General features: G+C 49.1%; 1 protein-coding gene across 4 annotated transcripts in view; it reads left to right on the top strand.

Moving 5' to 3' along the window:
• ARHGEF10L (Rho guanine nucleotide exchange factor 10 like) overlaps window positions 1–27,366 on the top strand; it is a 232,632-nt gene that overhangs the window by 178,534 nt on the left and 26,732 nt on the right. For all 4 annotated transcript variants that reach the window (XM_036746730.1, XM_036746734.1, XM_036746732.1 and 1 more), the window contains 3 exons: window positions 788–1,011; window positions 2,547–2,701; window positions 9,258–9,403. In XM_036746730.1, the coding sequence (XP_036602625.1) occupies window positions 788–1,011; window positions 2,547–2,701; window positions 9,258–9,403 (525 nt within the window). The remainder of the gene's footprint in view (window positions 1–787; window positions 1,012–2,546; window positions 2,702–9,257; window positions 9,404–27,366) is intronic.

A 27,366-nucleotide genomic window follows, 5' to 3' on the forward strand; every position in this document is an offset into this window, starting at 1 on the left:
AATATTAAAGTATTTGATCCATAGATCCTATTGGTGTTCCCAAAGCCTGGCTTTATTCTTTAAAAGATCAAGTTGGAAGGTGTCAGGGAGCAGGGGGAGGTATTAATTCTGTAGATCTTGTGGTCCCCAGTGAGGCTGAGGTCACCCAAGCAGTCATTCACAAATGTATGTCCTTGGTCGTATGGGGGAGGGGGGAGAGGGTGTCAGTGACTTAGGCCAGCCCACCCCTGCCACTGTAAATTTAACTCAGAATTCACGTCCCATTGATGGTGACTCTGGAGCACCTCCTCTTCCTAGAGGAAGGTCAGATCTCTTTTAGGGCCTCAGAATTGCTAGTTAGGTGAGACTTCAGAGATATCTTTGGCTTTAAGTGGTATTAGTTTGAGCTGTGTTGGGCAAGGCACCTCACTGATATGTGCCTCAGTTTCTTCATCTGTAAAATGAGCATGCCGGACGGGAAGATCCTTGAGGTTCCTTCCAGCTCAATCTATGACTCCATGACCCAGGGCCCTAATTTCACAGAGGAGGGAACTGGCTCAGAGAGGAGAAGTAATTGGTCTAAAGTTACAGAGTAAGTGAAAAACAAGGATCCGAACTCTCTTTTCAGAGGACCCTTCAGACTGAATCCTTGACCTGAGAGGAAGATGAGACACCTTGTTTACTGTCACCTTTCCTGCCCCAGAGCCCATGGTGGGAGGTTGGGGGACATCAGCCCCCATCGGTCTTTGCTCTCTTCTTCCCATGGGGGCTGGCTCTGATCCCCTCTGTCTCTTCTCTGCCCTTCCAGGTTGCCGGTGGGCAAGATGGTGCTGGTGGCCAGGTGGAGATCTTCTCACTGAACCGGCCCACGCCTAGAATGGTCAAGTCCTTCCCTGTGGCCTCCCCGGTGCTCTGCATGGAATACATTCCGGAGAAGAAGGAGGAGGATGAGCACCAAGAGTCAGGCAGGGCAGCCCCTGAGCCCCCATCTGTGGTTCATCCAACCGTCTGCCTCGGGCTTCAGGACGGGAGGTGAGAGGGCCCGGGGGGCTCATCCCATAGTTTCTGATCTTGGGATCACACCTAATGGTTGATCAATTAAATTAATGAATGGATGAATGAAAGAAAAAAACATTTATTAATGGCTTACTATATGCCAGGCATTGTGAAATATCTAGAGATACAAATATTAGCAAGTAAGACAGTCCCTGCCCTCTGGGAGCTTATGTTCTAATGGGAGAAGACAACCCATGAAAGGGAATGGAGGTCAGGGTCAGTAGGGTTCTGGACAGGCAAGTAAAGCGGATACATGGGGATTGGAGTTTACCTGTTGGCGCAGCCTTTTCGGGAATGGTGGTGTTGATTTGGTTACTGTTGTTTCATGGTTGTGTGCGTGGATGTGTCTCTTGGTCTGGCCATCTGTCTCATCCTATTTCTCATGATCATCTCCTCCAAGCCACTGCAGAATGGTCCCGTGAGCCAGAGTAGGTGTTATCATCTCCTTTTTTTTTTTTTTTAAATAAATTTCTTTATTCATTTTTAGTTTACCACGCATGGTTCTACATAGTTTTGAGTTCCAGTTTTTCTCCCCTCCCTCCCCAAGACGGCATGAAGTCTCATATAACTGTCATGTATAACTTCACATTGAATTAATTTATGCACTAGTCAAGTCGTGGAGAAGAATTTTGACCAATGGAATGAATCATGAGAAAGAAGAAACAGAACCAAAAAAAAAAAACAAAAAAAAACCCCAAAAACGAAAACAAAAGAGAAGCAGAAAAGGCGAGCATGTAGTGTGCCTCAGTCTGTATTCAAACTTCGCAGTTCTTTGTCTTGATGAAGATAGCATTCTCCATCGTGAGTCCCCTGGAGTTGTCCTTGCCCCTTAGGTTGCTGAGAAAAGCACAGTCTGTCAGGGTTGGTCCTCACGGAATCCATATATCTGTGGCTGTGCACAACGTTCTCCTGGCTCTGCTCCGCTCACTCAGCATTATGTCGTGTAGGTTTTTCCAGGTTGTTATGAAGTCTGCATCATCCCCATTTCTTATGGCACAATAGTATTCCATTACCTTCATGTACCACAGTTTGTTCAGCCATTCCCCAATTGATGGGCATCCTTTTGATTTCCAATTCTTGGCTACCACAAAGAGAGCCTATCATCTCCTTTTTACAGATGAGGAAACTGAAGCCCATATTTTCACAGCTTCTAAGTGGCAATACTTGAACTCAGCCTCAGATTTCCTGCCCCCCAAGTTCAGCATGCTACAGCTGTGTTAGATCTGCCTAGCCCTGGGGTCTTAACCTGGGGTCCAGATTTCAGTTGTCTGTGAACTTGGATGGGAAAAAATTACACCTTTATTTTAATATAATTGGTTTCCTTTGTAACTCTCTGTGTTTTATTTTATGTACTTAAAAACCTTCTTCTGAAAAGTGATATCCATAGGCTTCATCAGACATGCCAGAGGGGTCCATGATGCAGAGGAGACCATACTCTTTGGGTCAGGCTATATGAGAAAAGGCAGGGTTCAAGGTGGGTCAAGGCTGAGTCTCCTCTTTGTCTCTTCCAGCATCCTTGTATATGGCAGTGTGGACACGGGGACTCAGTGCTTGGTCACCTGCAAAAGCCCGGGTTTGCAGCCTGTCCTCTGCCTCTGCTACAGCTCCCACTACCTCTTTGCTGGTCTGCAGGATGGTACCGTCGCTGCCTACCCCCAGAGCAGTGGTAAGGGAGATGGGTGGATGAATGGGGAGAGGGAGGGGCTCATAAACACGAAGGGCTACTTGTTGCCTGGTTGGCAGCAAGTCATTCCATTCGGCTTGGTGGAGTTTAGTTCAATCCCTTTTCATTCCATGCCAATCAAATCTGCAAGCAGTTATTAAATGCCTACTGTGTGCCAGTCATTATTCTAGACATTGGAGAATCAAAGCAAATAATGGAATGGTCAGAGTCCCTCTCAGCCCTTCAGCCCCTCACATTCCATTGATATGCACAAAAGTAAGGAAACATGGCATACAAACAAAGAGATTTCTGGGGGAAGGGGAATATTTAATGGTAGGATCATGGTAGGTTTCCTGTGGGAGGTGGCTCTCTGGCTGAGCATGCAGCCCAGGTACTGGTCATGGCCAGTGTGAAGTCCCTCCAAGATTTGACATTCTGTGTTCTAAGGGCCCTCCCAGCTCTGACATTCTGTGCTCTAAGGGCCCTCCCAGCTCTGGCATCCTGTGTTCTAAGACCCCTCTCAGCTCTGACATCCTGTGTTCTAAGGGCCCTCTCAGCTATGACCTCTTGTGTTCTAAGAGCCCTCCCAGCTCTGCCATTCTGTGTTCTAAGGGCCCTCCCAGCTCTCCCATTCTGTGTCCTAATGGCCCTCCCAGCTCTGCCATTCTGTGTTCTAAAGACCCTCCCAGTTCTGACATCCTGTGTTCTAAAGGCCCTCCCAGTTCTGATATCTTGTGTTCTAAGGGCCCTCCCAGATTTGACGTTCAGTGCTCTAAGGGCCCTCCCAGCTCTGACATCCTGTGTTCTCAGGGCCCTCCAAGCTCTGACATTTGGTATTGTAAGGAGCTTCTTAGCTCTGACATTCTCTGTTTCAAGGGTTCTCCTACCTCTGACAGTAGATGTTCAGTCATTCCAGGTTTTCTGCTGTGTTTCAGTTGAGGATGGGATAGGATCATTTCTAAGGCCCTTTCTTAGAACCTTCAGGTTCTACTGTGTAACAACATCGTACCCAGAGCTATTGGGGCTGGGAGGGGAGGTGGAGAAGGGTTGTGGTTCCTCAAGGTCTCGGGTCATCAGGATTCTGGATTTCTTCTGGTTTCTCTTGACTCAGGTGTTGGCAGGATGTTGTACCAACCAAAGCCATCTGAGGGTGGAAGATGCTGCCTCCAGCGGTTCTGAGCTCCTGTTACTGGGGCGTTCTAGGCAGTGGCAGCCATCAGGGATGCCCTGGAAGGGGCTATGTTGGGTAGGGGGTTGGCGGCTTGGAGGTCCTCGCGCTTCTCCAATCAGCTGGCTGTGCCAGGAGGGAGCCAAGCCCTCAAGCAGAGCCTCAGCCTGGAGGATGATCAATCCTTCTGATGGGGAGGATGATGGCCATGCATCCTGGTGCCTTCCCTTTCCCCTCCGCTGCGGCTCTCATTGCCCTGTCATCCCAGCCTGGTGCAGGGTTATAAACGGATATTTGTACTGAGATTTTTTTTTTTGCTACTTGGCAGTATGTTGGTATTTTTAATTAGCTTTTGATAAGGCATTTATAGTTTTTAATTAAAGGGGGGAAGAGGGAGGGAAAAAAAAAAAAAACCTCTCACTATCAGACAGAGTGTGCGTGTGAATGTAAATTTGTGCTTAGATCCTAAGAGATCTAGACCGACAATTCTGTAACTTTTCTGTTCCTTGTCTGCCCTCCCCTCCTTGTTGGACTTGGTGCAATGTAAACTGTGTCTTTTTTCTCTATCTCTGTGCCTGACCCTTAACATTCTGGAACAGACATTTGATCCTTTGTGACCTCTGTTACCTGACCCTTATCATTTGGCACTGAAAGGGTCACAGGCTAGGGAAGCAGGGATCTATGGTTGGAGGCTCTCGGCTAAGCAGGGAGGAGAGGCTGAAGGGAGGGAGGTCAGACGTCCAAGGTGGCTCTTGTGAGTGAGGCTTTCCTTTCCTCCCACCTTCTTGCTCTGTATTTAGGAGATATCTCCTTTATTTTGGTCCAGAATTGGAAACCAATCTGTTCATCCCTTGTCTCTTTTCTCCTGAGGATGATTGAGAGTTGTAGAGCACCTGAACTGGAAGGGGCCTTAGAACATAGAACATTGGAGCTGGGAAGGACCTTGGAACATGGAATGTCAGGGGTTGGAGAGGCCTTAGAACATCTAATGACAGAGCTGGGAGGGCTTTAGAACACAGAATGTCAGAGCTGGGAGGGCCCTTAGAATACAGAATATCAGAGCTGGGAGGACCTTTAGAACACAGAATGTCAAAACTGGGAATGGCCTTAGGACCTAGAATGTCAGGGGGTTGGAAGGCCCTTATAACAGGGAATGTCAGAGGTGGGAGGACCTTAGAACACACAATGTCGGAGTTGGGAGGGCCCTTAGAACTTGGAATGTCAGAACTGAGGAGGCCCTTAGAACAAAGAAGGTCAGAACTGGAAGGAATATAGAATATAGAGTATTAAAATTGTGAAGAGTCTTGAATATCAACTAAGCTCTCCACTTAAAAGAAACTGGGACTTGGAGAGAAGAAAACCTGTTTACCTTGAGGAAGACAAGCTTTCTGTTGTTACGTTTCTTTGCTTTGCTGCTTCAGAGAGAGGTCAGGCCAGGTGCACTCTGAGCTTCTTTCTAAATTTGAGATTTTATAATGAGGTGGTGTGGCCTTTCTGGGGCATGTGCTGATCTTCTCTTTGGGGAATCAGTCTGCACTTATGCTGGTTGTGAGGGAGGGCAAAACTTTACCATGGCAAATACATGGAGTAAATACACTCTATCTATCTATCTAACAACCTTAGTGGGCTGACAGTGTCTTAACCTAATTTAATCAGCCTTCTGGACCCTGGGAGCTTTCCAAGTAGTCAATGATTAAAATTAGCTTTTCGTAGATTTCAGAGATAATCTCACTCACAATCACAGGACTACATGATGGCAGAGCTGGGCGGGCCCTTAGAACACAGGATGTCAGAGCTGGGAGGGCCCTTAGAACACAGGATGGCAGGGCCGGGCAGGCCCTTAGAACACAGGATGTCAGAGCCGGGCGGGCCCTTAGAACACAGGATAGCAGAGCCGGGCGGGCCCTTAGAACACAGGATGTCAGAGCCGGGCGGGCCCTTAGAACACAGGATGTCAGAGCCGGGCGGGCCCTTAGAACACAGGATGTCAGAGCCGGGCGGGCCCTTAGAACACAGGATGTCAGAGCCGGGCGGGCCCTTAGAACACAGGATGTCAGAGCCGGGAGGGGCCTGAGAACACAGGATGGCAGAGCCGGGAGGGGCCTGAGAACACAGGATGCCAGAGCCGGGCGGGCCCTGAGAACACAGGATGCCAGAGCCGGGCGGGCCCTGAGAACACAGGAGGCCAGAGCCGGGCGGGCCCTGAGAACACAGGAGGCCAGAGCCGGGCGGGCCCTGAGAACACAGGAGGCCAGAGCCGGGAGGGCCCTGAGAACACAGGAGGCCAGAGCCGGGAGGGCCCTGAGAACACAGGAGGCCAGAGCCGGGAGGGCCCTGAGAACACAGGAGGCCAGAGCCGGGAGGGCCCTGAGAACACAGGAGGCCAGAGCCGGGAGGGCCCTGAGAACACAGGAGGCCAGAGCCGGGAGGGGCCTGAGAACACAGGATGCCAGAGCCGGGAGGGGCCTGAGAACACAGGATGCCAGAGCCGGGAGGGGCCTGAGAACACAGGATGCCAGAGCCGGGCGGGCCCTGAGAACGCAGGATGGCAGAGCCGGGCGGGCCCTGAGAACGCAGGATGGCAGAGCCGGGCGGGCCCTGAGAACGCAGGATGGCAGAGCCGGGCGGGCCCTGAGAACGCAGGATGGCAGAGCTGGGCGGGCCCTGAGAACGTGGGATGTAAGAGTGGAGAGAGATACCCTTAAAATATGTAAAGTCAGAGTGCGGAGGGACTTGAGAACACAGAATGTCATATAATATCAGAGCTAGGATGGCCCTTAGAACATAGAATGTAAGAGTCAGGAAGGACCTTAGAACATAAGATGTCAGAGTTGGAGCAGGCCTTACTGATTGTCTATTCCAACCTCCTATTTTCCAAATCAGAGAAAGGATATGAAGAACTGATGTGGTTTTCTTAAGGTCACATGTGTTCGTAGTAGTGAAACTGGGCCTTGATATTGGGCTCCTGCCATGGATTGGCAGTGGGAATGTGCCTGTGCCCAGGTAGCATCTGCTTTTTCTTCTGCCCCAGCACCCTGTGTTTTTCCACCTCCCCTCAGAACTCGCTCTCAGCTCCCCCTTTTCAGAGTGAGTCTAAGTGGCTGAGTACGCTCGGGCCTGCCTTCCCTCGGATCGGGGGTTGGGACCCTCTCGTTGGGGGCCTGTGGGAGGAGGAACTCCTGCTTCCTCAATGAAGGTGCCTTTCCTGAGACAGGACCTTCATCTCCCTTAATCTGGCAGTGCTGAGCCCTGACAGGCCGGGCTGCGGCAGCTGGATGGATGAGCTGTCATGCTGTGCGTGAGCGCCAGCACGGAGGGCCAGCAAGGTGAACTAAAGAGGGGCTGGCCCACTAGCGTGTCCTGAATGGCTGCAACTTGGACACCCTTCACAGAAATACACTCCCGCCTTTACTCACGAAGTCGATAAGCATTTATTAAGCACCTGCTGTATGCCAGGTACTCTGCTAAGTGCTTAGGATGCAAAGAAAGACCCCCACCCCCCAAAAAATATGATGGGAAGAAAATTGGATTTAAAGCCAGAAGACCTGAGATCAAATCCTGGCTGTGCCACTCTAAGCCTCAGTCTCCTCCATTGTTAAGTAAATTCATACAGTAATAGGAATGAGTTTTTAGAACTGGAAAGGGCTTTGGAGGTCCCTGAGTGGGACCATCTCATTTTAGAGAAGGGGAAACAGGTCCTACTGATGGGAAGGGACACAAGTAGGACCTTAGGGGCAGAGATGAGCCTAGAAGCCAGGCTTCCTGACTCCCAGGCCTCTTTTCACTCTACCCAGATTTCTCTCCCTTCAGGCAGGGGCCTGAGGCCTCACTCGGGATTATTACAATAGCAGGAACCAGATCGGTTTCTGTCCTGACGCATTGGGGATGCTCTTCCCAGAGCTGAGCTGGCTGTTCCCAGAAGGCCCTGCTTCAGAATGGTGTCCTTCGTGCCTACCTGTCCCCCAGCTGGCAGGCTTGAAAGCCCCGGTCTCCCTCCCTCTCCCCAAATCCCAGGAGAACCAGCTTGATTTGGAGAACAAAGAAGCATCCCCCTTGCCCCCAACAAAGTTCTCTCATTCAGTGATGCAGTGGGGAGCACATAGAGTCCGGGGCCAAGGCCACTAGGCCTGCCCTCCCATCTACTGCTTGTATAACTGGACAACTCACTTGGCTTTTTCTCCGCCCTAAAATGAGACCATGAATTCAGTGTGATCTCCAAGGACCCCCTTAGTGCTTGAGAAGATAGTACTTAGGGCTGGAAGGGTCCAGCTCCTTTGTTTTACAGAAAGGGAAGCAGAAGCTAAGAGCTTAATTGACATTGACAGCAAGTTACTGGCAGAGGCGAGGCTAGGACGTAGGTCTCCTAAATCTGCCAGCCCAGCCTTCTGTCCATCCCACCCAGAACCCTCATGTATAAAGGAAAAAACACCAGACTGAGAGTCAGAAGACCTGGTTTCCCATTCTGACCCCACTCTTGTGTGACCTTGGGACAAGGGCCTGTAGCTCCCTGGGGTTCCTCATCTGTAAATTGTGGTGGGGGTGGGGAGGGGAGGGAGAGGGGCGGGTGTTGTCTCAGGTCTTCTGGCTCTAAATCTAAGAGGCTCTGATCTTCCCCCTTCCTTCCTCCAGCCCTGTGACTTTTTATAATAAAGTAATTTTTCTCTCCTGCCACTGGAGGGCAGGGCTGGCCCTTAGAATTCCAGGCTCTGGAGCCTCTTTCTCAGCATCTCATTCCAATACCCAACTTAGTCTTCATACCTCCCCTGGGGTTGACTTGTGTTCCCTCTGGAAGGGTTCTTTCTCCCATGAAATGGGGAGGCTTGGGGGGATGGGGAGGAGGGAGGTATGGAATGTGTTCGTGAGAACTCCAAAGTGAGTGTTGAACTGAGAGCAAAGGATTGGGATTCACCTTCTGGACTCTTGTTACTCCTTCTATGTCTAACCGAATGCAAATTAGATCACCTCTCTGGGCCACAGTTTTATCCTCTCTAAAATGGGAGGCTTAGACTACATGCTCTGAGAGGTTGGTCCCAGCTCTGACATTCTCTGTTCTAAGGGCCCTCCCAGCTCTGACATTCTGTGTTCTAAGGGCTTCCCAGCTTTGACATCCTGTGTTCTAAGCTCCCTCCCGGCTCTGACATTCTGTGTTCTAAGCTCCCTCCCAGCTCTGACATTCTGTGTTCTAAGAGCCCTCCCAGCTCTGACATTCTGTGTTCTAAGGGCCTTCCCAGCTCTGACATCCTGTGTCCTAAGGGCCCTCCCAGCTCTGACATCCTGTGTTCTAAGCTCCTTCCCAGCTCTGACGTTCTATGTTCTAAGGGCTCTTCTATCTTAAGTTCTAAAATTTTGGTTCTGACATTTTATAACCCCGTAATCTTTTTTCTCCCCCAGGAGGCCTATGGGAAATGGAGAGCCCACCCACCTGCTTGACTGTGGGCCCAGGGCCCATCCGTACCCTCCTGAGCCTGGAGGACGCCGTGTGGGCCAGTTGTGGGCACCAGGTCACTGTGCTGGACGCTACCACCTTGCAGACTCAGGTATAAGCCCCCGTCCCCAGCTTCATCTCCTCTCTCCTGGTTCCTGAACTCTAGCTTGTGGGACTGGTTTTCTAGTCCTTCTGTGAGCTTGCTTTTGTTTCTCTCCTAGTCAGTGAGCAACAGCTGTGTCATAATTAATCTTTGTGTCTCCTTCCTCAGCAACTTAGGCCTCTACACGGGCTAGGTACATAGTCACGGCTTAGTGTTTCTGGAATCATTGGGTTCTAGCTTAGTGTCAGATGCTCTGCTTGGAGAGGGTGCAGGGTTTGTGGTCAGAGGTCTTGGGCTTCCATCCGCGCTCTCCTATTTGTATTTCCCTGTCTGAGACTCTTTCACTCTTTACCCTGTGGTTAGACTAGATGACTTGTGCAGCGACATTAATTAAGCTCCTACTATGTGCCTTTAAAGCATTATTGTAAATCAGTCAGCCATCTAGACTTTGCTAGGTGCCTACAATGTGCCTAAGCACTGCGGAGAAAAGAGAAAGACTCCCCAAGGAACTTAGAGTCTCCTGTAGGGTAAGACACATTCACAGTTAATGTAATGCAGAGTGGGGAGCTCACACAGAGCTCAGGCAGATGCAGCTCTAGGAAGGTTTGGGGAGGCCGAGGGCATGAGGGCACTCATTGTTAGGCTAAGTTCCATAAATCTTTTGATAGGTTTCTGAGTTTTATTCCACAAAGCGGGGAGAGTGATAAGCGGAGCCCTGTTCAGCATGCTCTATCCTGTCTCTCAAAGCCTCCTTGATTCCCTCCAGGCTTTTCAAGCCTGGCCAGGTTCTTTCTAGTGTTTGTTCAGGGGGACGAGTCCCCTGGATGGAGGGCATCCGGCATTGCTATAGCTCACAGCTAACCTGGAGGTGGGGGTCCTGCTGCCCTGCCTGTGTCTTCTAAGGTGGTCTAGAGGGATTTAGGGACTATTAGGGTTCTATTGGTGTTATCAGGAAATCTCTGAAAGTAGAAGGGGGATAGAGATAGGATGGCTCAGAGGGGTCTAGGATAATAGGAAAAGTTCATCTAGTTTTCTCCCCCTTGCACCTACCTGCCATTTAATAGGTAAGATTACCAGAGAAGAGAAGTCATTTGCCTAAGGTCACTGAGGTAGTGGACATTTGAACTCGGGTCCTTTGACTCCCAATGCAGGTTCTTTCTGTGATGTCATGTTGTCCCTCGAGAGAAGGTTTCTGAGCTTTTAACCCTCACCCCCTCAAATAAGATTTCAGACTTGCTTCCTTATTATTTCTATGATCAAGAGCAGAACCCAGGGAGGATTTCTGTCACCTCCCCCATATCCCTCATCATCCCCTTCCAGCCCCTGGCAGCGCTCGCTCGCTCTCTCTCTCTCTCTCTCTCTCTCTCTCTCTCTCTCTCTCTCTCTCCCTCCCCTCCCTCCCCTCCCTCCCCTCCCCTCCCCTCCCCTCCCCTCCCCTCTCCTCTCCTCTCCTCTCCTCCTTCCCTTAGAATCCAGAATATCAGAGCTGGTAGGGCCCTTGAACATAGAATGTCAAAGCTGGGAAGTACACAGAATATCAGAGCTGGGAAGGCCCTTAGAACATGGGATGTCAGAGCTGGGAAGGCCCTTAGAACACAGAATGTCAGAGCTGGGAGGGCCCTTAGAACACAGCATGTCAGAGCTGGGAGGGGCCTTGGAGCACAGAATGCCAGAGTTGGGACACCATAGAATATCACAGCTGGAAAGATTGCATATTTAAATCTAGAACCCTGGAAGTCATCCAGTCCAATCCCCTTATTTAACACGGAGCCCCTGAGGCTCTGAGCAAGAAGGTGACTTAGCTGAGGACACCCAAGGATTGAGGCTTATTGGGGACAGAATCTGGGCTGTGTCTCCTGATGTCACCTCTTTAACATTCTAGAGGCCTGCTTTGTCTTCTCTGCACACATTCAGCTTTCTTCAGGGGTCAGGAACTTTTCTCCGAGTCTGATCTGGACCCCTCTGTTGTATTTTGATGTAGGAAGGAGCATCGGTTCTGTTAAAGTCTGTCCCACCACTGGTATGAAGACAATGAAACAAGGGCTCTGTAACCCAGCCTTCCCAGGGAAGGATGGCAAGGTGAATGGCACTTTGCCTTTACTCTATTTGTCTCTTTTAAGCCCTGCACATACCTAAGGTGGCTGGGTTTTTTTACGTGCTCCTTGCAGACTGCAAAAGGGAAAAATCACCCCGGGTTGGTGTCCTGTTCCCCTCTGACCTCTCCCTTTCTCTCTTCTGCTCTCCTTCTCTGGCCCCTCTCCAGCCTGGCCCTGGCCCACACAGCCAGTCTCCTGAAAGGCTGGCTCCCGCCTTCCCACCCGGGGCCAGAGTGCACAGCAGCCTCCAGCTTGTGGCTGTGATGATTTAAGATTAGTTCTGTGCTCGACGCTCTTAAAAGGGGATCAATATGGCCTTTCACCTGCATTTTACACCATGCTGGAGCACCGTGGGGGGAGGGAGGGGCGGCGGGGGCCCAGAGCAGCGGAAGCTTGAGCTGCAGCAGTCCAGCAAAATTGAAAAGTTTCAGGGCCCAGTGAGATGCAGGCGGCGAGCCTTCGGCACACACAATCATTTTTCCATTCTGTTCTGTAACAAGGTGAATGCTATCCATATTTAATAAAGAGTCACTCCTGCAGTTTGGAATGGAATAGAAATGGGGCCCAATCGACAGCCACGGAGGCTCTGGAAATGGCTGCTAATGATGGCCTGGGCCATCCTCTGTACTCTGTCCTCAGGCCTTCCCCCTTGTAGCTCTCTCTGCCAGGAGGGAGTTTTTTTAGGCTCGATGTCCATTGTGATTATGATATCGTGTGTGTGTGTGTGTGTGTGTGTGTGTGTGTGTGTGTGTGTGTGTGAGAGAGAGAGAGAGAGAGAGATAGAGAGAGAGAGAGAGAGAGGGAGAGAGAGAGAGAGAGAGAAAGAGAGGCCAAACTGGGACATCTGTCTGCAAAGATTCACTACTGAACAAATAGCCTAGCCATACAGAAAAAGCTCTCTCGTTAGGTAGCCCGGTGAATAGAGCACTGAATTTGGGTTGGGAAGATCCAAGTTCAAATCTTGCTTCAGATACTTAGTAGCTTGTAACCTTTAACTTTCTCTCAGTTTCCTCATCTGCAAAATTGGGGTGGTAACAGCTCCTACCCCCTGAGGACCAAATGAGATGACATGTGTAAAGCACTTTGCAAAGCTTAGAAGGACTGCATGAACGCTAGCTAGCTATCATTAGGAGTCATGGCATCATGAGACTGGAAGGGAACTCAATGGTCATCCAGTGCCAGGTATCCCTGGAAAGGAATGTGCACATAGTAGGACACGCTCCCACTATGTGTAACATGTACAAACAGTCATCCATCCTGGGCTCCTGTGAGGGGGAGCCCACCCTCTCCAAGTCCCAGCCCATGCCATTGTTAGACAGCACTCCCGCCATGGGATGCCCATCCTAAACCTGCCTCTTTTCACCTTCTCTCTGTCTCTTCCGATTTGTCCTCTGGGGCCGTGGACGGCCTCGTCCATGAACAGCCCCTTAGATACCAAAGATATGTCCCTCCCCTCAAGTCTTTCCATTACACTGGGATTCCCACTTCATCTCACCTCTCTCTGTATGTCTCTGGCTCACAGCCCTTCCCCATTCCACTTTCTCTGTCCTGGACACCATCTAGCTTCTCTTGTGGTGTTCAGAACCTGAGTTCTCCAGATGGGTCTGAGCAGGGCAGAAGACCCGAGTTCCACACCTAGCGCTTTCACCCTCTGGACTTTCATTTCCTCACTTATTAAACAAGGGAATTGGATTGATCTCTGTGGTACCTTCTAACCGTCACTTTCTTAGATGTGTAATAGATGTGTGCCCCTGGGCAAGGCATTTTCAGAACCTTGCTTTTCTTGCCTGGAAAATGGGTACAGGAGCCCTCATTCCAAACGCACAAGGTTGCTCTGAGGAAATCTCCTTGTTAGACAAAGGCTCTGAGGTCACGTTGTGGAGAGGGGGAGAATGGAGAGGGTCTGGTTGGCCTTTCTGAGCCTTCTCTTAAAGGTCAGGCCTCTCTTCACATCTCCCTCCTTAGCTGCAACGATTCAATTGTTCACACATTTGTCCCAAATCTTTGGATATGTTTTTCTCCCTCCCTGGGTTGTCCCTTGGGCTAATCCATGAATTTTAGGCTAATGTAGGAAGAAGGGCTTCTTTTAACTTCAGTTCTGAACTTGTGTGGTACGTATTCCACAGTGTTGGCTTTCCCACCTTGCTGCCTTAGGGTTTTCTGAGCTAACCTCATTCTTGCAGCCAATTAATCTTTGTCTGCCTCATTTTCCTCTCCTGTAAAATGGGGCTGATTATAATAGCGTCTACTTGCCGGGGTTGTTGTGAGCATCAAATGAGATGATACTTGTAAAGCACTTACCATGGTGCCTAGCACATAGTAGGCACTTACAAATGCTAATTCACTCCCTAACTCCAGCCCTTTCCAGTTTTATTGAACCTTCCAGGAGTGTTGCACCTCTCTCTTCCTGGTCTTTGGGAGACCAAGACCACCACGTCCCCAGTGAGGCTTCAGAGGATGGCTTTGGTCAGCCCCAATTAGAGGGGCATTGGGACCTCTGGCCATGGCCTGGTCGGCTCGCATGCTGGATCTCTCCATAAGCCCCATGTGTGGCCCTTTCCTCTCGGCCCTGCCTGGCTGCAGCTCTGCTGATGCTGCAGACATCGGGCCGCGTGTGTGGTGATCATGTCCAGCTGATGGCTCAGCATCTCGATCCTCTTGGAGGGGGCGTGGCAGGGACTGTCAAAGGAGTAATGTCACGCACCCAGGGCCTGTGTCAACACAGCGGCCTCCACGTTCATTATCTAGATCGCCACCTTCAAAGTCTAATCCAGTCTTTCTGGAGTTCATTTTCTCTGATCGCTGGAGGGGGAAGCAGGCTGAGATGATGCCTGCATCTTAATTTAAAGAAAACTGAATCGGCCCAGCTGGCAAGGACGCCTCTTATCTGTGCTCGACCCAACTGCCGACTTCTGACTGAGGCCATGGGAGGGGGATGGTCCAACAACACCCCCTTCTCCCAACCCCTGGACACTCTGCCCTTTGGCCTCGTACCCTATGGATGGACCCAGCTGGCCATAAGAAGGAAATTCATTTCCCTGCTCCCCAGCCGGATATAGTTAGGAAACAGGACATTTTCTTCTCAGATCAGTGTCTCCAAAGCCAACTCCATTATTGTTAGAAAGACTTTGCTAATAACACTCATCCACTCCCCCCTGCTGTGGAGTACTATAGACAGAATGCAGATTACATTCTTTAGAATTGGCAAGTTGAGTGTCAGAGCTGGGAGGGTTCTTTAGAACATAGAATGTCAGAGCTGGAAATGTGCTTAGAACACAGGATGTCAGAACTGGGAGGGACCTTAGAGCATAGCATGTCAGCTGGGAGGGCCCTTAGAACACAGAATGTCAGAGCTGGAAATGTGCTTAGAACGCAGGATGTCAGCACTGGGAAGGACCTTAGAGCATAGCATGTCAGCTGGGAGGGACCTTAGAACACAGAATGTGAGATCTGGGAGGGCCCTTAGAACATAGAATGTCAGAGCTGGAAATGTGCTTAGAGCACAGGATGTCAGAACTGGGAGGGACCTTAGAACATAGAATGTGAGATCTGGAAATGTCCTTAGAACACAGGATGTCAGAACTGGGAGGGACCTTAGAGCATAGCATGTCAGCTGGGAGGGCCCTTAGAACACAGAATGTCAGAGCTGGAAATGTGCTTAGAGCACAGGATGTCAGAACTGGGAGGGACCTTAGAACACAGAATGTGAGAGCTGGAAATGTCCTTAGAACACAGAATGTCAGAGCTGGAAATGTGCTTAGAACACAAGATGTCAGAACTGGGAGGGTCCTTTAGAACATAGAATGTCAGAGCTGGAAATGTGCTTAGAACACAGGATGTCAGAGCTGGGAGGGACCTTAGAACACAGAATGTCAGAGCTGGAAATGTGCTTAGAACACAAGATGTCAGAACTGGGAGGGACCTTAGAGCATAGCATGTCAGCTGGGAGGGCCCTTAGAACACAGAATGTCAGAGCTGGAAATGTGCTTAGAGCACAGGATGTCAGAACTGGGAGGGACCTTAGAACATAGAATGTGAGATCTGGAAATGTCCTTAGAACACAGAATGTCAGAGCTGGAAATGTGCTTAGAACACAAGATGTCAGAACTGGGAGGGACCTTAGAACACAGAATGTCAGAGCTGGAAATGTGCTTAGAACACAAGATGTCAGAGCTGGGAGGGACCTTAGAACACAGAATGTCAGAGCTGGAAATGTGCTTAGAACACAAGATGTCAGAACTGGGAGGGACCTTAGAACACAGAATGTCAGAGCTGGAAATGTGCTTAGAACACAAGATGTCAGAACTGGGAGGGCCCTTAGAACACAGAATGTCAGAGCTGGAAATGTGCTTAGAACACAAGATGTCAGAACTGGGAGGGACCTTAGAACACAGAATGTCAGAGCTGGGAGGGACCTTAGAACGGAGAGTGGAACCCCATCACTTTTCTACCTTGTACTCGTCTGTGCCCCTGGCATGTCTCCCTAGTAGAAGGTGCGCTCCTGGAGGGCGGGAGAGCCTCGCCCGCGTTAGGCACTCAGTAAGAGCTTGTTGACTTGACTTTATAATGTAGAATGTTAGTGTTCGGAGAACATTCGCCTTCAGACCATGGGCCCAACACCCCACCTTGCTCACGTGGAGCACTGAGCTCCTTCTCCTCCTTCTGCCCTTCCTGAATGCAGGGTTCATTACTTTTCCTCAAGCCATTGCCTCAGGCCCTTGATGCATTCACACCATTTATGGTGGGACTCTCGGCTGGTTTGTCTTTTTCTCTAAGTGACAATAATAATAGTAGCTAATATTTATGTAGCATGTACTATATGTACCAGGCACTGTGCTAAACGCTTTACAAATATCTCATTTCATCCTCATAACAACCCTGCGAGGTCGGTGCTATTACCATCCCCCCTGCCCATTTTACAGGTGAGGAAACTGAGGCAGACAGCAATCAAGCGACTTGCCCAGGGTCTCACAGCTGGATTTGAACTCAGGCCTGCTGCCCTATCCATTGTGACACTTAGTTCTTTTATATCTCACAGAATCTTAAGATGCTGATTCCAAGCTTCAAAAAGTAGGGTGTGGGAGAAGCAATGGGTTAAACTCATCAACCGAGCATTTAGTGCGCCCCCTGGCTGGCTTCTTAGCTCGGTGGAAGTGCTGACAGGGTTTGGCACAGACCAGTGAGCTCGTCTCTGGTCCACGGACCATGTCTTTACCTCCCCCATCTCCCCTCCCCCACCCCACCCTGACACCTGCCAGGTCATCTTGACAATTTAAGCCATTAATCACCAGTGAGAGAATGTGGATGGTTCAGAGCAACGTGGAGGTTCACCAGTCAAAACCAGTGTCCTCCTAGGGTCAGGAGCCATCTTCCAGCTGTACAGACATTTATTGAACCCCTTGTCTGTGCCTGGCACCCTGCTAGGTGGTGGGAGTACAAAGGCAGTTGTGAGCCAATCCCTGCCCTCACTGTCCTCCATTCTCCTGGAAGGATGCACCATGGACACAGATAGTGATGATGGGGAAAATAAGGAAGAGAGAACTCTCTGGGTGGGACAACCAAGAAAGGCTTCCTAGGGGAGGCAGCACCCAAGCCAGGCCTAGAACTTGAGGATTCTGTGAGGCAGACCTTAGGTGGGGCAGCATACCAGGTGTGAGGAATGTCCTGTGCACATTCATGGAGGCCGGAACTGCAAAGTCAAGACTTGTATAGAGTAGTTCATGTTGTTCAGTTGTGTCCAACTCTCTGTGACCCCATCAGGGGTTTTGTAGGCAAAGATGCTGGAATGATTTGCCATTTCCCTTCTCCAGCTCATTTTACAGATGAGGAAACTGAGGCAAATGGAGTTAAGTGACTTGCCTAGGGTCACATGGCTAATAAATGTCTGAGACCAGATTTGAACTCATGAAGATTACTCTTCCTGACTCCAGGCCTATGTACTCCTACTCTGTGCACTATGGAGCCCCCTAACATTAGAGTTGTCCAAAAAGTGGCATGTATTCCCTTGGGAGATCATAGAGGATCACAGAATTAGAGCTGGAAGGAACCCCGAATGCTATCTAGTCCCACCACCCCATTTTACACGTGGGGCCCAGAGAAATGAATGGACTTGCTTAAGACCACACGGGCTGTGTCAGAGGCAGGATTTGAACCTGGGTCCTCTGACTCCAGAGGCATCTTAGACAATATCTATTCTGTCCCCACCTCATTTATATTTTTAAGCAGAACCTGTGATTTCCTCCGTGGAGGGAATTCCCAATGATCCATTCCCTCCACCAGGGCAGATTGATACTTACCTTCCGATTTATGGTCATAGGCAATTGTATGGGGACACCAAGAAGTTGAGCACCTTGCCATGGGTCACACAGAGGTCACAGGTCAGAGGCCTTTTGGACCCCCAGTTCAGCTTTTATAAAGAGTTGGCTTCAATTTACAAGTGAGGAAAAGTGACCCTGTGGAGTGGTTTGCCCAAGGTGACCCAGGAACTGGTCCAGCCCTCATTTAAGATTTTGTATTTGGATGTAATTTGGTTCTGTTTCTCTGTGCTGGTGTTGTTTCCTCCAATGGAATATAGACAAAGCCTTCTTCCCTTATGTCTTAGCACCTGGCCCATAGTAAGCACTTCGCAAATGCTGAATGAATGAATGAAGTCAGGTTCTTTGACCCCAAATCCAGGGCCTTTCCACACTACAAGAACCCTGGTCACCACCTGTAAAATGAGGAGAACCACATTGAGCAGATAGTGGACGGAGCACTGGTTTTCTAATCAGAGGATCTGTGTTCAAATCCACCTGTGTGACCTTGGACAAGTCAGATAACTTTGGGCCTCGATGGACTCATGCATGATGTGAGGGCATTGGACTAGAGCGCTCCGTCCAAGGTTCCCTTCCAGCTGTAGATCTACATATTATCCTATGAACGCCTGCCCTGACCCTCCCCAGGCTCATCATGAGGGTGCAAGGAAGCCTGGCTAGGTGAGCTTGCTTCATCACACAGGTTGAAAGGCTGAGGGTGGGGAGGCAGCTGTGGCAGGGGGAGAGGATGGCAATCAGGAAGGGACTTGATGGAGGGCCTGGAGTTTGAGATAGCTCCCGGCTTTGAGTTGTACATGTGAAGGGCACTTACCGCAAGATGCATTCTCCATCATAATCTGTTCTCTCCGGCTGCGACCGGCGTCTCCCAGCTCCTACTGTCTCCTCGGCTCTTAGGCTTTGCCCTCTGACCCCATCACTAATATTTCTTGTCACTAAACACGACAAGGAGAAAACATCTCGAGGCCCCTTGGCATAAACAGAGTTTACAGAATTGCGTCCACCCCCCCTTCCCCAGCCCCGCTACCCCTGGCATTCCCACCCTTAATTTTCACATTTAGTGCCCAAACTGAGTTTGCATGTATTAGCTGTTGTAAATCTTTCATAACAACGCCACGCAGCATGAATAATGCATCACAGGCCTGTATTAGTTTTCTGTCTCCTATCTTATTTATGACACAAAACGGGTGGGAATTTGCAAAAGTGGAATCTGGACGCGGGGGTTCCTGGGTAATCATATGCAAATTGGCGTGAGGGCTGAGAGATTGACTGGGTTCCGGTAATACTGAGAAGCTGCCAGCCTGATGAGTCTGGGTGTTTGGACCACTGGAGCATGAGGGATCGAAGGTCCTGTCATTTGGGAGCACTGTCTTCCCTGAACAATTCTGTCTTAATTTTTAGTATGGGGTTTGGTTTTGTTTTTTGGTTGTAGGATGGTGGGGAGAAGTGTGGTTGTTTTCGAGGTTGGCAGGTAAAACCTGAGAAAGTTGACTTTCTAGATGCTGTGAGAATTGGGAAACTGTTGCTGTGACTGACTCGTTGTGGCCCCGTTTGGGATTTTCTTGGCAGAGATAGTGGAGTCATTTGCCATTTCCTTCTCCGGCTCATTTTACAGATGAGGAAACTGAGGCAAACAGGGTAAAGTGATTTGCCCAGGGTCACCCAGCTAGGAAGTGTCTGAGGCCAGATTTGAACTCAGGGAGATGAGTCTTCCTGACTTCAGGTCTGGTGTTCTAACCACTACACCACCTAGCTGCCTGGGAGCTAGGAAACAGGAATAATACTAATGACTGACATTCTATAATGTACTTTAAGGTTTATAAAGCTCATCTCTTGTCTCCTCTGAGCCTCACCACAGCCCTCCGAGGTAGGGACGTCAGCTATTAACCCCCTTTGGCAAATGAAGAAACTTCATCTCAGCCACTTGTTCAGGGTCCTGCAGCTAATAAGTATTCAAGCAAGATTCAAAGACAGGAGGTCCATTGGGCCTGTACTGGGTTTGAAATTAGGACTTGGGTTCCACATGCCGCTCTCACACTTAACTCCACGTGGGACTTTATGCGAGATGTTGAACTTTGGTGGGACTCAGTTTCCTTGTCTGTCATGCAAGGGGATTGGACTAGGTGGGCCCTAAGGTCTCTTTGATCTATAATTCTACATCCCATAGCCAGTTATGCACTGGGCCGCCTAGATGGCTAGATGCTTACTGCCTGTGTGACCTTGCGTGATCCGCACCATCACCACCACCGCCATCAATAGCAGCCAGCACTTCAGTAACCCGCTGAGATTTGAGAAGCTCTTTACCACGGCTTTTTCATTTAATTTTCAGAACAACCAGCCCCATGAAGTGGTCGCTGTTATGAATCCCCATTCTTAGGCTGACAGTGATTAAGTGACTTGCCTCTAAGGTCGCTCACACAGCTGGTAGAGAGTCTGAGCTTTGAACTCGAGGCTTTCTGACCCCAAATCCAGTGCTCTATGCACTATCTTACCGGCTTGCCTCATTTAGTATCCCCGGGCCTCAGTTTCCACACCTGTAAAATGAGGGAGTTGGATGGGATGGCCATCCCGAGGGTCCTCCGGCTCTAGAGTGATGGATCAATGAAAGGTCATGTTGGTAAGTTCTCAAGGAGAGGGGCAGAAAGAGGGCCAGGTTAGATAGAAAACACTTTGTGGCATTGGTGCGAGGTTGCAGGAACAGAAGCGCAATACTGCAAACAAGGATGGTGATGGCTCTCGTGTTCTGGTTCCCTGTTCTTAACTCAGGGGGGTGCTGGGGCCAGTTTGATCAGGATCGTCAGAGCCCGTGGTTCAACTTTTTTTTTTTTTTGGAGGTAATGGGGTTAAGTGACTTGCCCAGGGTCACACAGCTAGTAAGCGTCTGAGCCAGATTTGAACTCAGGTCCTTGTGACTCCAGGGCTAGTGCTCTATGCACTGTGTCACCTAGCTTCCTCAATGGTTAAATTTCCAACGCAAGTATTTACATTTCACAAATCAGCAAATGCTACAGATCAAGGCTCGAGTTATTATGTCGTGGCTTGTCTAGACTTTAGGAAGTTATAGAGAAAATGATAATGAGGAAGGTTAAACTTAAACGTTAGAGAGCTGGTTGTTAAACGTTTCTTCAGCGTGCCCCTTTCTGAGGCCCTCTGGAGTATCGCGTAGCGTAAACAGGTAGAGAAGTGGTTAGAGCACTGGGCTTGGAGTCGGGAAGGCCTTGCCTCGCTTATTTACTAGCTGTGTGACCCTGGGCAGAAGAATGATGACCACAGTAACATTTATCCATCACTCACCATGTGCCGGGCGCTGTGCTCAGTTTTCTTATTTATCAAATTGAGATAATAATGGCGCCTTCTTCCCAGGCGTATTGTGGGGATCAGATGAGATTGACGGGGAAAAGCATTCCGCAAACCGTAAGTGTTAGAAAGGGCTGTGATGGTCATTGTTGTTGTTAAATGCTGGTGACGCATTTCTGTGAGTGTGATACCCACTGAGAGAATATAATAAAATGCCTTTATCTGCCTTAAAAAAAAAAAAATGCTGGTGACGACGACGATGACGACGATGATGATGACGATGACGACGATGACGACGACGATGAAGATGATGATGATGACGATGAAGATGACGATGACGATGAAGACGATGATGACGATGACGACGATGATGACGATGACGATGAAGATGATGACGATGACGATGAAGATGATGATGATGACGATGAAGATGACGATGATGATGATGACGATGAAGACGATGACGACGACAATGATGATGACGATGACGATGATGATGATAACGATGAAGATGATGACGATGAGGATGACGATGACGATGAAGATGATGATGATGACTTCTGGGCACTTTGGCACCAAAGAGGAGCCCTTCCAGGGGAGGGTGACCAGGTGGACAGGACAATGGAAACTCTGCCATACCAGAACTCGTTGAAGGAAATAGAAATATTTGGCCCGTGGCTGGGTGGCACAGTGTATAGAGTTGCCAGGCCTGAGTTCAAATCTAGCCTCAGGCACCTACTAGCTGTGTGACCCTGGGCAAGTCACTTCACCCTGTTTGCCTCAGTTTCCTCATCTGTCAATTGAGTTGGAGAAGGAAATGGTAAACGACTTTAGTGTCTTTGCTAAGAAAACCCCAAATGGGGTTATGAAGAGTCAGACATGACTGAAAAACAACTCCACAACAACTAGAGGGCTTAGAGAGCACAGTCTCTCCACAGCTGTAGACTGTCATGTTGGGTGAGCTTGTTCTGCCTGGCAGAAGGAGGCATTCTAGGTGGAAATAGCAGAGAAATTAGTTGCTCCACATGGGCCCATTTAGAGGTAGAAGGGACTGTAGAAGTCCGGAGAGGTTATCACTTGCCCACATGGGGTCACCTAGGTCCTCTGACCCAATACCCAGGGCTGTCAAAACTAGTCCTGCTCAAAGCCTCCCTTCCTAGAGGTCGGCCAGCCTCCTGGAGGTCCACATTACTCCCTTTATCTGTGTTATCTCCTTTGAGCCTCACAAAAACCCTGGGAGATAAGATGCTGCCATTATTCCCATAATACCGAGAGGGATGACATGTTTTGTCCAGTATCTGAGGCTGGATTTGAACTCAGGCCCTCCTCACTCAAGGTCCAATGCCCTTTTCACTCTGCACCCTAGCTGTAAAATGAAGACGTTCAATTAGATGTCGGTCTTGTCCCAGATGCTGTTGAGGGGGTTCATGTTCAGGTACGGCTTAGAACAGACACACCTTAGGTCCTTTTTCCCACTGGGGCTTTGTGATTCTCTGATGGTATTCAATGCCCAAAGAGCCCCAAGCTGAAAGTCAGGGTCCTTGGGACACAGCCCGAGTCTGCCCCTTACTCTGTCACCTTGTCCAAGTCAGTTTCCCATTTATGGACCTTTCTTTTTTCTTCAGTCAAATGAGGGAACTGGACTGCTTGGTTTCTGAGGTCCTTAGAGCTCTTAATCCTGTCCTGGGGAGTATAGTAGAAGGGCTAAAGCCCAGCCCTTGGAAAGAATTTTTTTAAAAAAATTATCTTCAGTCTCCTCCTTTGATAGTGGAGAAAACGGAGACCCAGAGACCAAAAAGTGAAGTGAAGCACAAGATATGGTGCTGGGTGGAGGACTCAGACCAGCAACCCTGACTCCCAGCTCGGTGCTGCTCTAGGCAGTCTCTGTATTTTGGTGTCTAAACGTCAGAACTTCCAGGTCCTCACAATTCTGAGATCACCCTGCCTATCTAACATGGATTCTTACCTCCCAACAGGAGCCATAGAACGTTAGACCTTGGAGGGACTTTAGAATCTAGTGTGCTGGAGCTGGGAGGGGCCTTAGAACATGGGATGGCAGAGCTGGGAGGGCCCTTAGAACACAAAATGTCAGAGCTGGGAGGGCCCTTAGAATATGGAATGTCAGAGCTGGGAGGGGTCTTAGAACACAGAATGTCCAAGGTGGAAGGGACCTTAGATCATCGCACTTTGTAGCTGAGAGGGATCTTACAAGATTGAGCACTAGAGCCAAGAGGGAAGTCAGAACAGAGAGTGTCAGAGCTGGGAGGGACCTTAGTGGTTATTTAATCTGGCCCCCTCGTTTTGCTCATGAAGAAGTGAAAAGAGGTTTGGATGGACTTGCCCCAGACCACACGGGCAGTAACAGAGCTGGGAATCTAACCTGGTTCCTCTCGTGCTGTCCTCCGCTGGCTCCCTTATGCTGCCCTTCTCCTACTCCCTCCCACTTGCCCCTGTAAGATCAATCCAAAAAGAAAAGTTTCCTGTGTGTGTCTCAGGACATACAATTCTTGAATTTTCCTCTCTGGAGCAGCCAGACCATTTGTGGCTTCCCCTCCCATCCCGTTGGCCTCCAGTGGTTCTGACTCCTGAGATGGTTTCCACTTTTTCCCCAGATTGGACTGGGGCTATGCTTTTGATAACCCTGTTGTCATCTAGGCAAACAAAGTGCCTAGGACCATAATCCCCCTTCTGATAAATGATTATTCCTTCCACCTCTCACACGCCCCGACCAAGTGGGAAATAAGAATGATTCTGCAAAACCATGGTGTTTCTTCTGTTATGACTAATGCGGCCAGGGCCTATGTAATCTGCAGCCTCAGCCTGTGATGAGCTTGATAACTCCCCCTCCGGGTAAGAGTATAAATAGGTTCTAAGCAGATGTTCTATGCGGGGGTGGGGAGGAGGGGGAGGGGTGACAGCTGGGAGGGACACACTTAGGTTTTCACAACTGTGTTTGCTTAGACAAAGAGCCCAGGTGCCTCTGTGAGTGACTCCCTGAAAACACACAGAGAGCCTGGGAACGTTCTTCCTTCTGGGAGTTTGGACAGCAACCTGGTCCATTAGCTGTTGTCTGAGGCACGGATAATCAGTACAGCGCAGGGAAAAGAGTGATGGGTTTGGAGGGAAAGGAGCTGAGCTTGGATCCCTCCTCTGCCTCCAGGGGAGGTATGGAGGTGGCAGAGGACATGGAGTGCTGGAGTCTGGTAAGCCTGGGTTCAGATCCTGCCTCAGACACTTACTGGGCCTTCCCAGTTCTGACATCCTGCGTCCTAAGGGCCCTCCCTGCTCTGACATCCTGTGTTCTAAGGCCCTCCCAGCTCTGACATCCTGGGTTCTAAGGTCCCTCTCAGCTCTGACATCCTGTGTTCTAAGGTCCTCCCAGCTCTGACATCCTGGGTTCTAAGGCCCCTCCCAGCTCTGACATCCTGGGTTCTAAGGTCCCTCCCAGCTCTGATATCCTGGGTTCTAAGGTGCCTTCCAGTTCTGACGTTCTAAGTTCTAGAGGCTCTCTCAGGTTCATCTGACATCCTGTGTTCTAAGTGCCCTCCCCAGCTCTGACATCCTGTGCTCTAAGGCCCTGGACTTGCCTCAGTTTCCTCATCTGTAAAATGATGGTAATATACAGGGTTGTTGTGAGGATCCAATGAGATCACGTCTGTAAAATATTTGTCAGCACTAGCAGGCTCTGCAGATGCCCGTTATTGTTGTTGTTGATGTTGGTGCGGGGGTTGTTAATCTGTGTGACCCTGGACCAATCACTTAACCTCTCTTTGCTTTTATGTAAAATCAGTTAGTTAAAATCACTTATTAAGTGCTTACTGTGTGCCAGGTCCTGTGTTAAGCTCTAGGGATACAAAGGAAAACCAAGACACTTTTCCTGTCCTCAGGGAGCTCGCAGTCTAATGGAGGAGACAAAACATGCAGATAGGTGATGTTAGATTCATACAGATCACATAGAAGTGATCTTGGAGGAATGTGGAGGGGCTGGGATGTTATCTGAGTTTTGAAGGAAGCCAGGGAAATTGAGACAGAGGGGAGAGAGCAGAGCATTCTAGGCATGGGAGACAACCATGGAAAAGGCAGAGATGGGAAAGTGAGGATGTGGAGGGAAATGAAGTGTGAGAAGACTGGGACGGTGGAAAGGGACCAGGTTGCGAAGGACAAACGGTGTTCTCTTTGCTCATGGAGCTAATAGAGAACCATTAGAGCCCCTTGAGGGGGTGAGAAGATTAGGACTGTGCTCTAGAAAATATCACTTACGCAGGTGAGTGAAGTGGGGAGGAAATCAAGGCCAAGAAACAAGGTAGAAGGCTTTGGCAGTAGTTCAGGTGAGAGGTGGATTTGAACTAGGATTAGGTCTCTATGGGTGAAAAGAAGGGGAGATAGATGGGCAGCTAGATGGATGGATGGATGGATGGATAGATAAGATAAATAGATAAACAGATGGATGGATGGATGGATAGATAAGATAGATACACGGATAGACAGATGAGATAGCTAGGTAAGATGGATAGATGGATAAGGTGGATAGATAGATGGATGGATAGATAAGATAGACAGATGTACATATATAGATATGCACACATATGCACACAAGACATGAGAAGGTAGAAGTGAGAAGATTTAGCTGCCCATTGGATATGAAGAGTGAATGGTGAGAGTGAATCATCTTGAATGACACCAGGGTTATGGGTCTGAGTGACTGGAAGATGGTGGTCCCCTTGAGAGTAATTGGGAAATAGAGAAAGGGAAAGGGTTTTGGGGGTGGGGAGGTAATGAGTTCTTTTGTCAACCTATTGAGAGTTTAAGATGCCTTCAAGACATCAAGTTCAAGATTTCTAAGAGTCAGTGATGTGGGATTATAATGTGGGAGAGAGACTAGCCCAGGATATGTAGATCAGGGAGTTGCCTGCATAGAGATTCTAATTGACCCCTTGGGAATGAATGAGATCATCATGTGAGATACTAGGGGGGGGATGAGGAAAGAGCCTAGGTGTCTTGGAGACACACGTGGTTAGTTGAAGAACTAGCAAGGGACTCTTAAGAAATAATGGTTGGACAGAGAAGGGGAAAACCAGGAGGGAGGTGGCTAAAAAAGAGAGAGGGGGCACAGAGAAAATGGGAGAAGACATTGGAGAGATGTGAAATGAGGAGGAAAGAGGAGGAAGTTCACTGAATGGTTCACTGAACTACCTCTGGGAGTCCTCAACTGGAGGCCATTATAGATCTGGTTCCCTTTCTGGTGTGCATTGTACTACGGGATGGTCTCTAAGGTGATGGCCAGCTCTGGGATTCTGTGGCTGATTTTGAACTCTGATGAGAAGAGGTAAACTCAGGGTTATAAGAGTCACACCATGATTATATAACATGTGTATGTGTGTACATGTATATATATATGTGTGTATGTATGTGTTTATATATGAGTATATATGCGTGCATGCACACACACACACACTGAAGTCCAGTTGAAAATTTTTTTATAACGACAGGGAAGCAGCCCAGCTCTGTCTCTAGCTGAGGCTTTGGAGCTCTTGTTAAAAAAAAAAAATAAAACCCATGCTCAAAGGCCAAAAGCCCAGAGTTGTGGAGGCTGGATTGGGGTAACCAGCATCTGGCCCCGACCACTTGGTCTTTCTCCCTGCTGGGTGGCATCCTTTCTAACCCACCACCTTTTCTTTACGGCAGTTTTCCTCCTCTTGGCTGGAGCAGAGGAGGGTGCTCATGGGAAGGGAAGGGTAACCACTGTGCCCGGGCCATTGAGTGCCCCAGAAATCCCCTGCAGAAAGATAAAGGAGAGCATGTGTTGGGGCTGAGAGTAATACTCAGGGATTTGGAGGCACCGAGGCGGCTGTAAACCCCGCCAGAGCTTTCCAGGTATCAACACAAGAGATGAAATGCTACAGTGATTCCCATAATTGAAGAAAACAAAAAAATAAATTAAATAGGACTAATGAGGGAAACCTCAATAGCTCACACTTTGAAATGTTTTGCATTTTCTCCATTACTGTTCCCTTGCCCTCCCCTCCCCCACCTAAAAATAGAACTGATTTACTGACTTTTTTTTAAATCATTAAAAGACCAAGATAAAAATAGATAAATGTCTCATCTCTCCTACCTCATTCCCTGCCCCCCCCCCACCCCAAGCCTTGCAAATAACTTTTTGTTAATAGGATAATCTTGGTAACTGTTCTGAGTGAAGGCTGGTAGTCTTTCATTAAGATTTTATTCTTGATTTTCATTTAGCTCCGCTTTCTCATCCTGTCCAGAA

The sequence above is a fragment of the Trichosurus vulpecula genome, chromosome 2 (assembly GCF_011100635.1).
Source record: "Trichosurus vulpecula isolate mTriVul1 chromosome 2, mTriVul1.pri, whole genome shotgun sequence".
In the NCBI taxonomy this organism is placed as follows: domain Eukaryota; kingdom Metazoa; phylum Chordata; class Mammalia; order Diprotodontia; family Phalangeridae; genus Trichosurus; species Trichosurus vulpecula.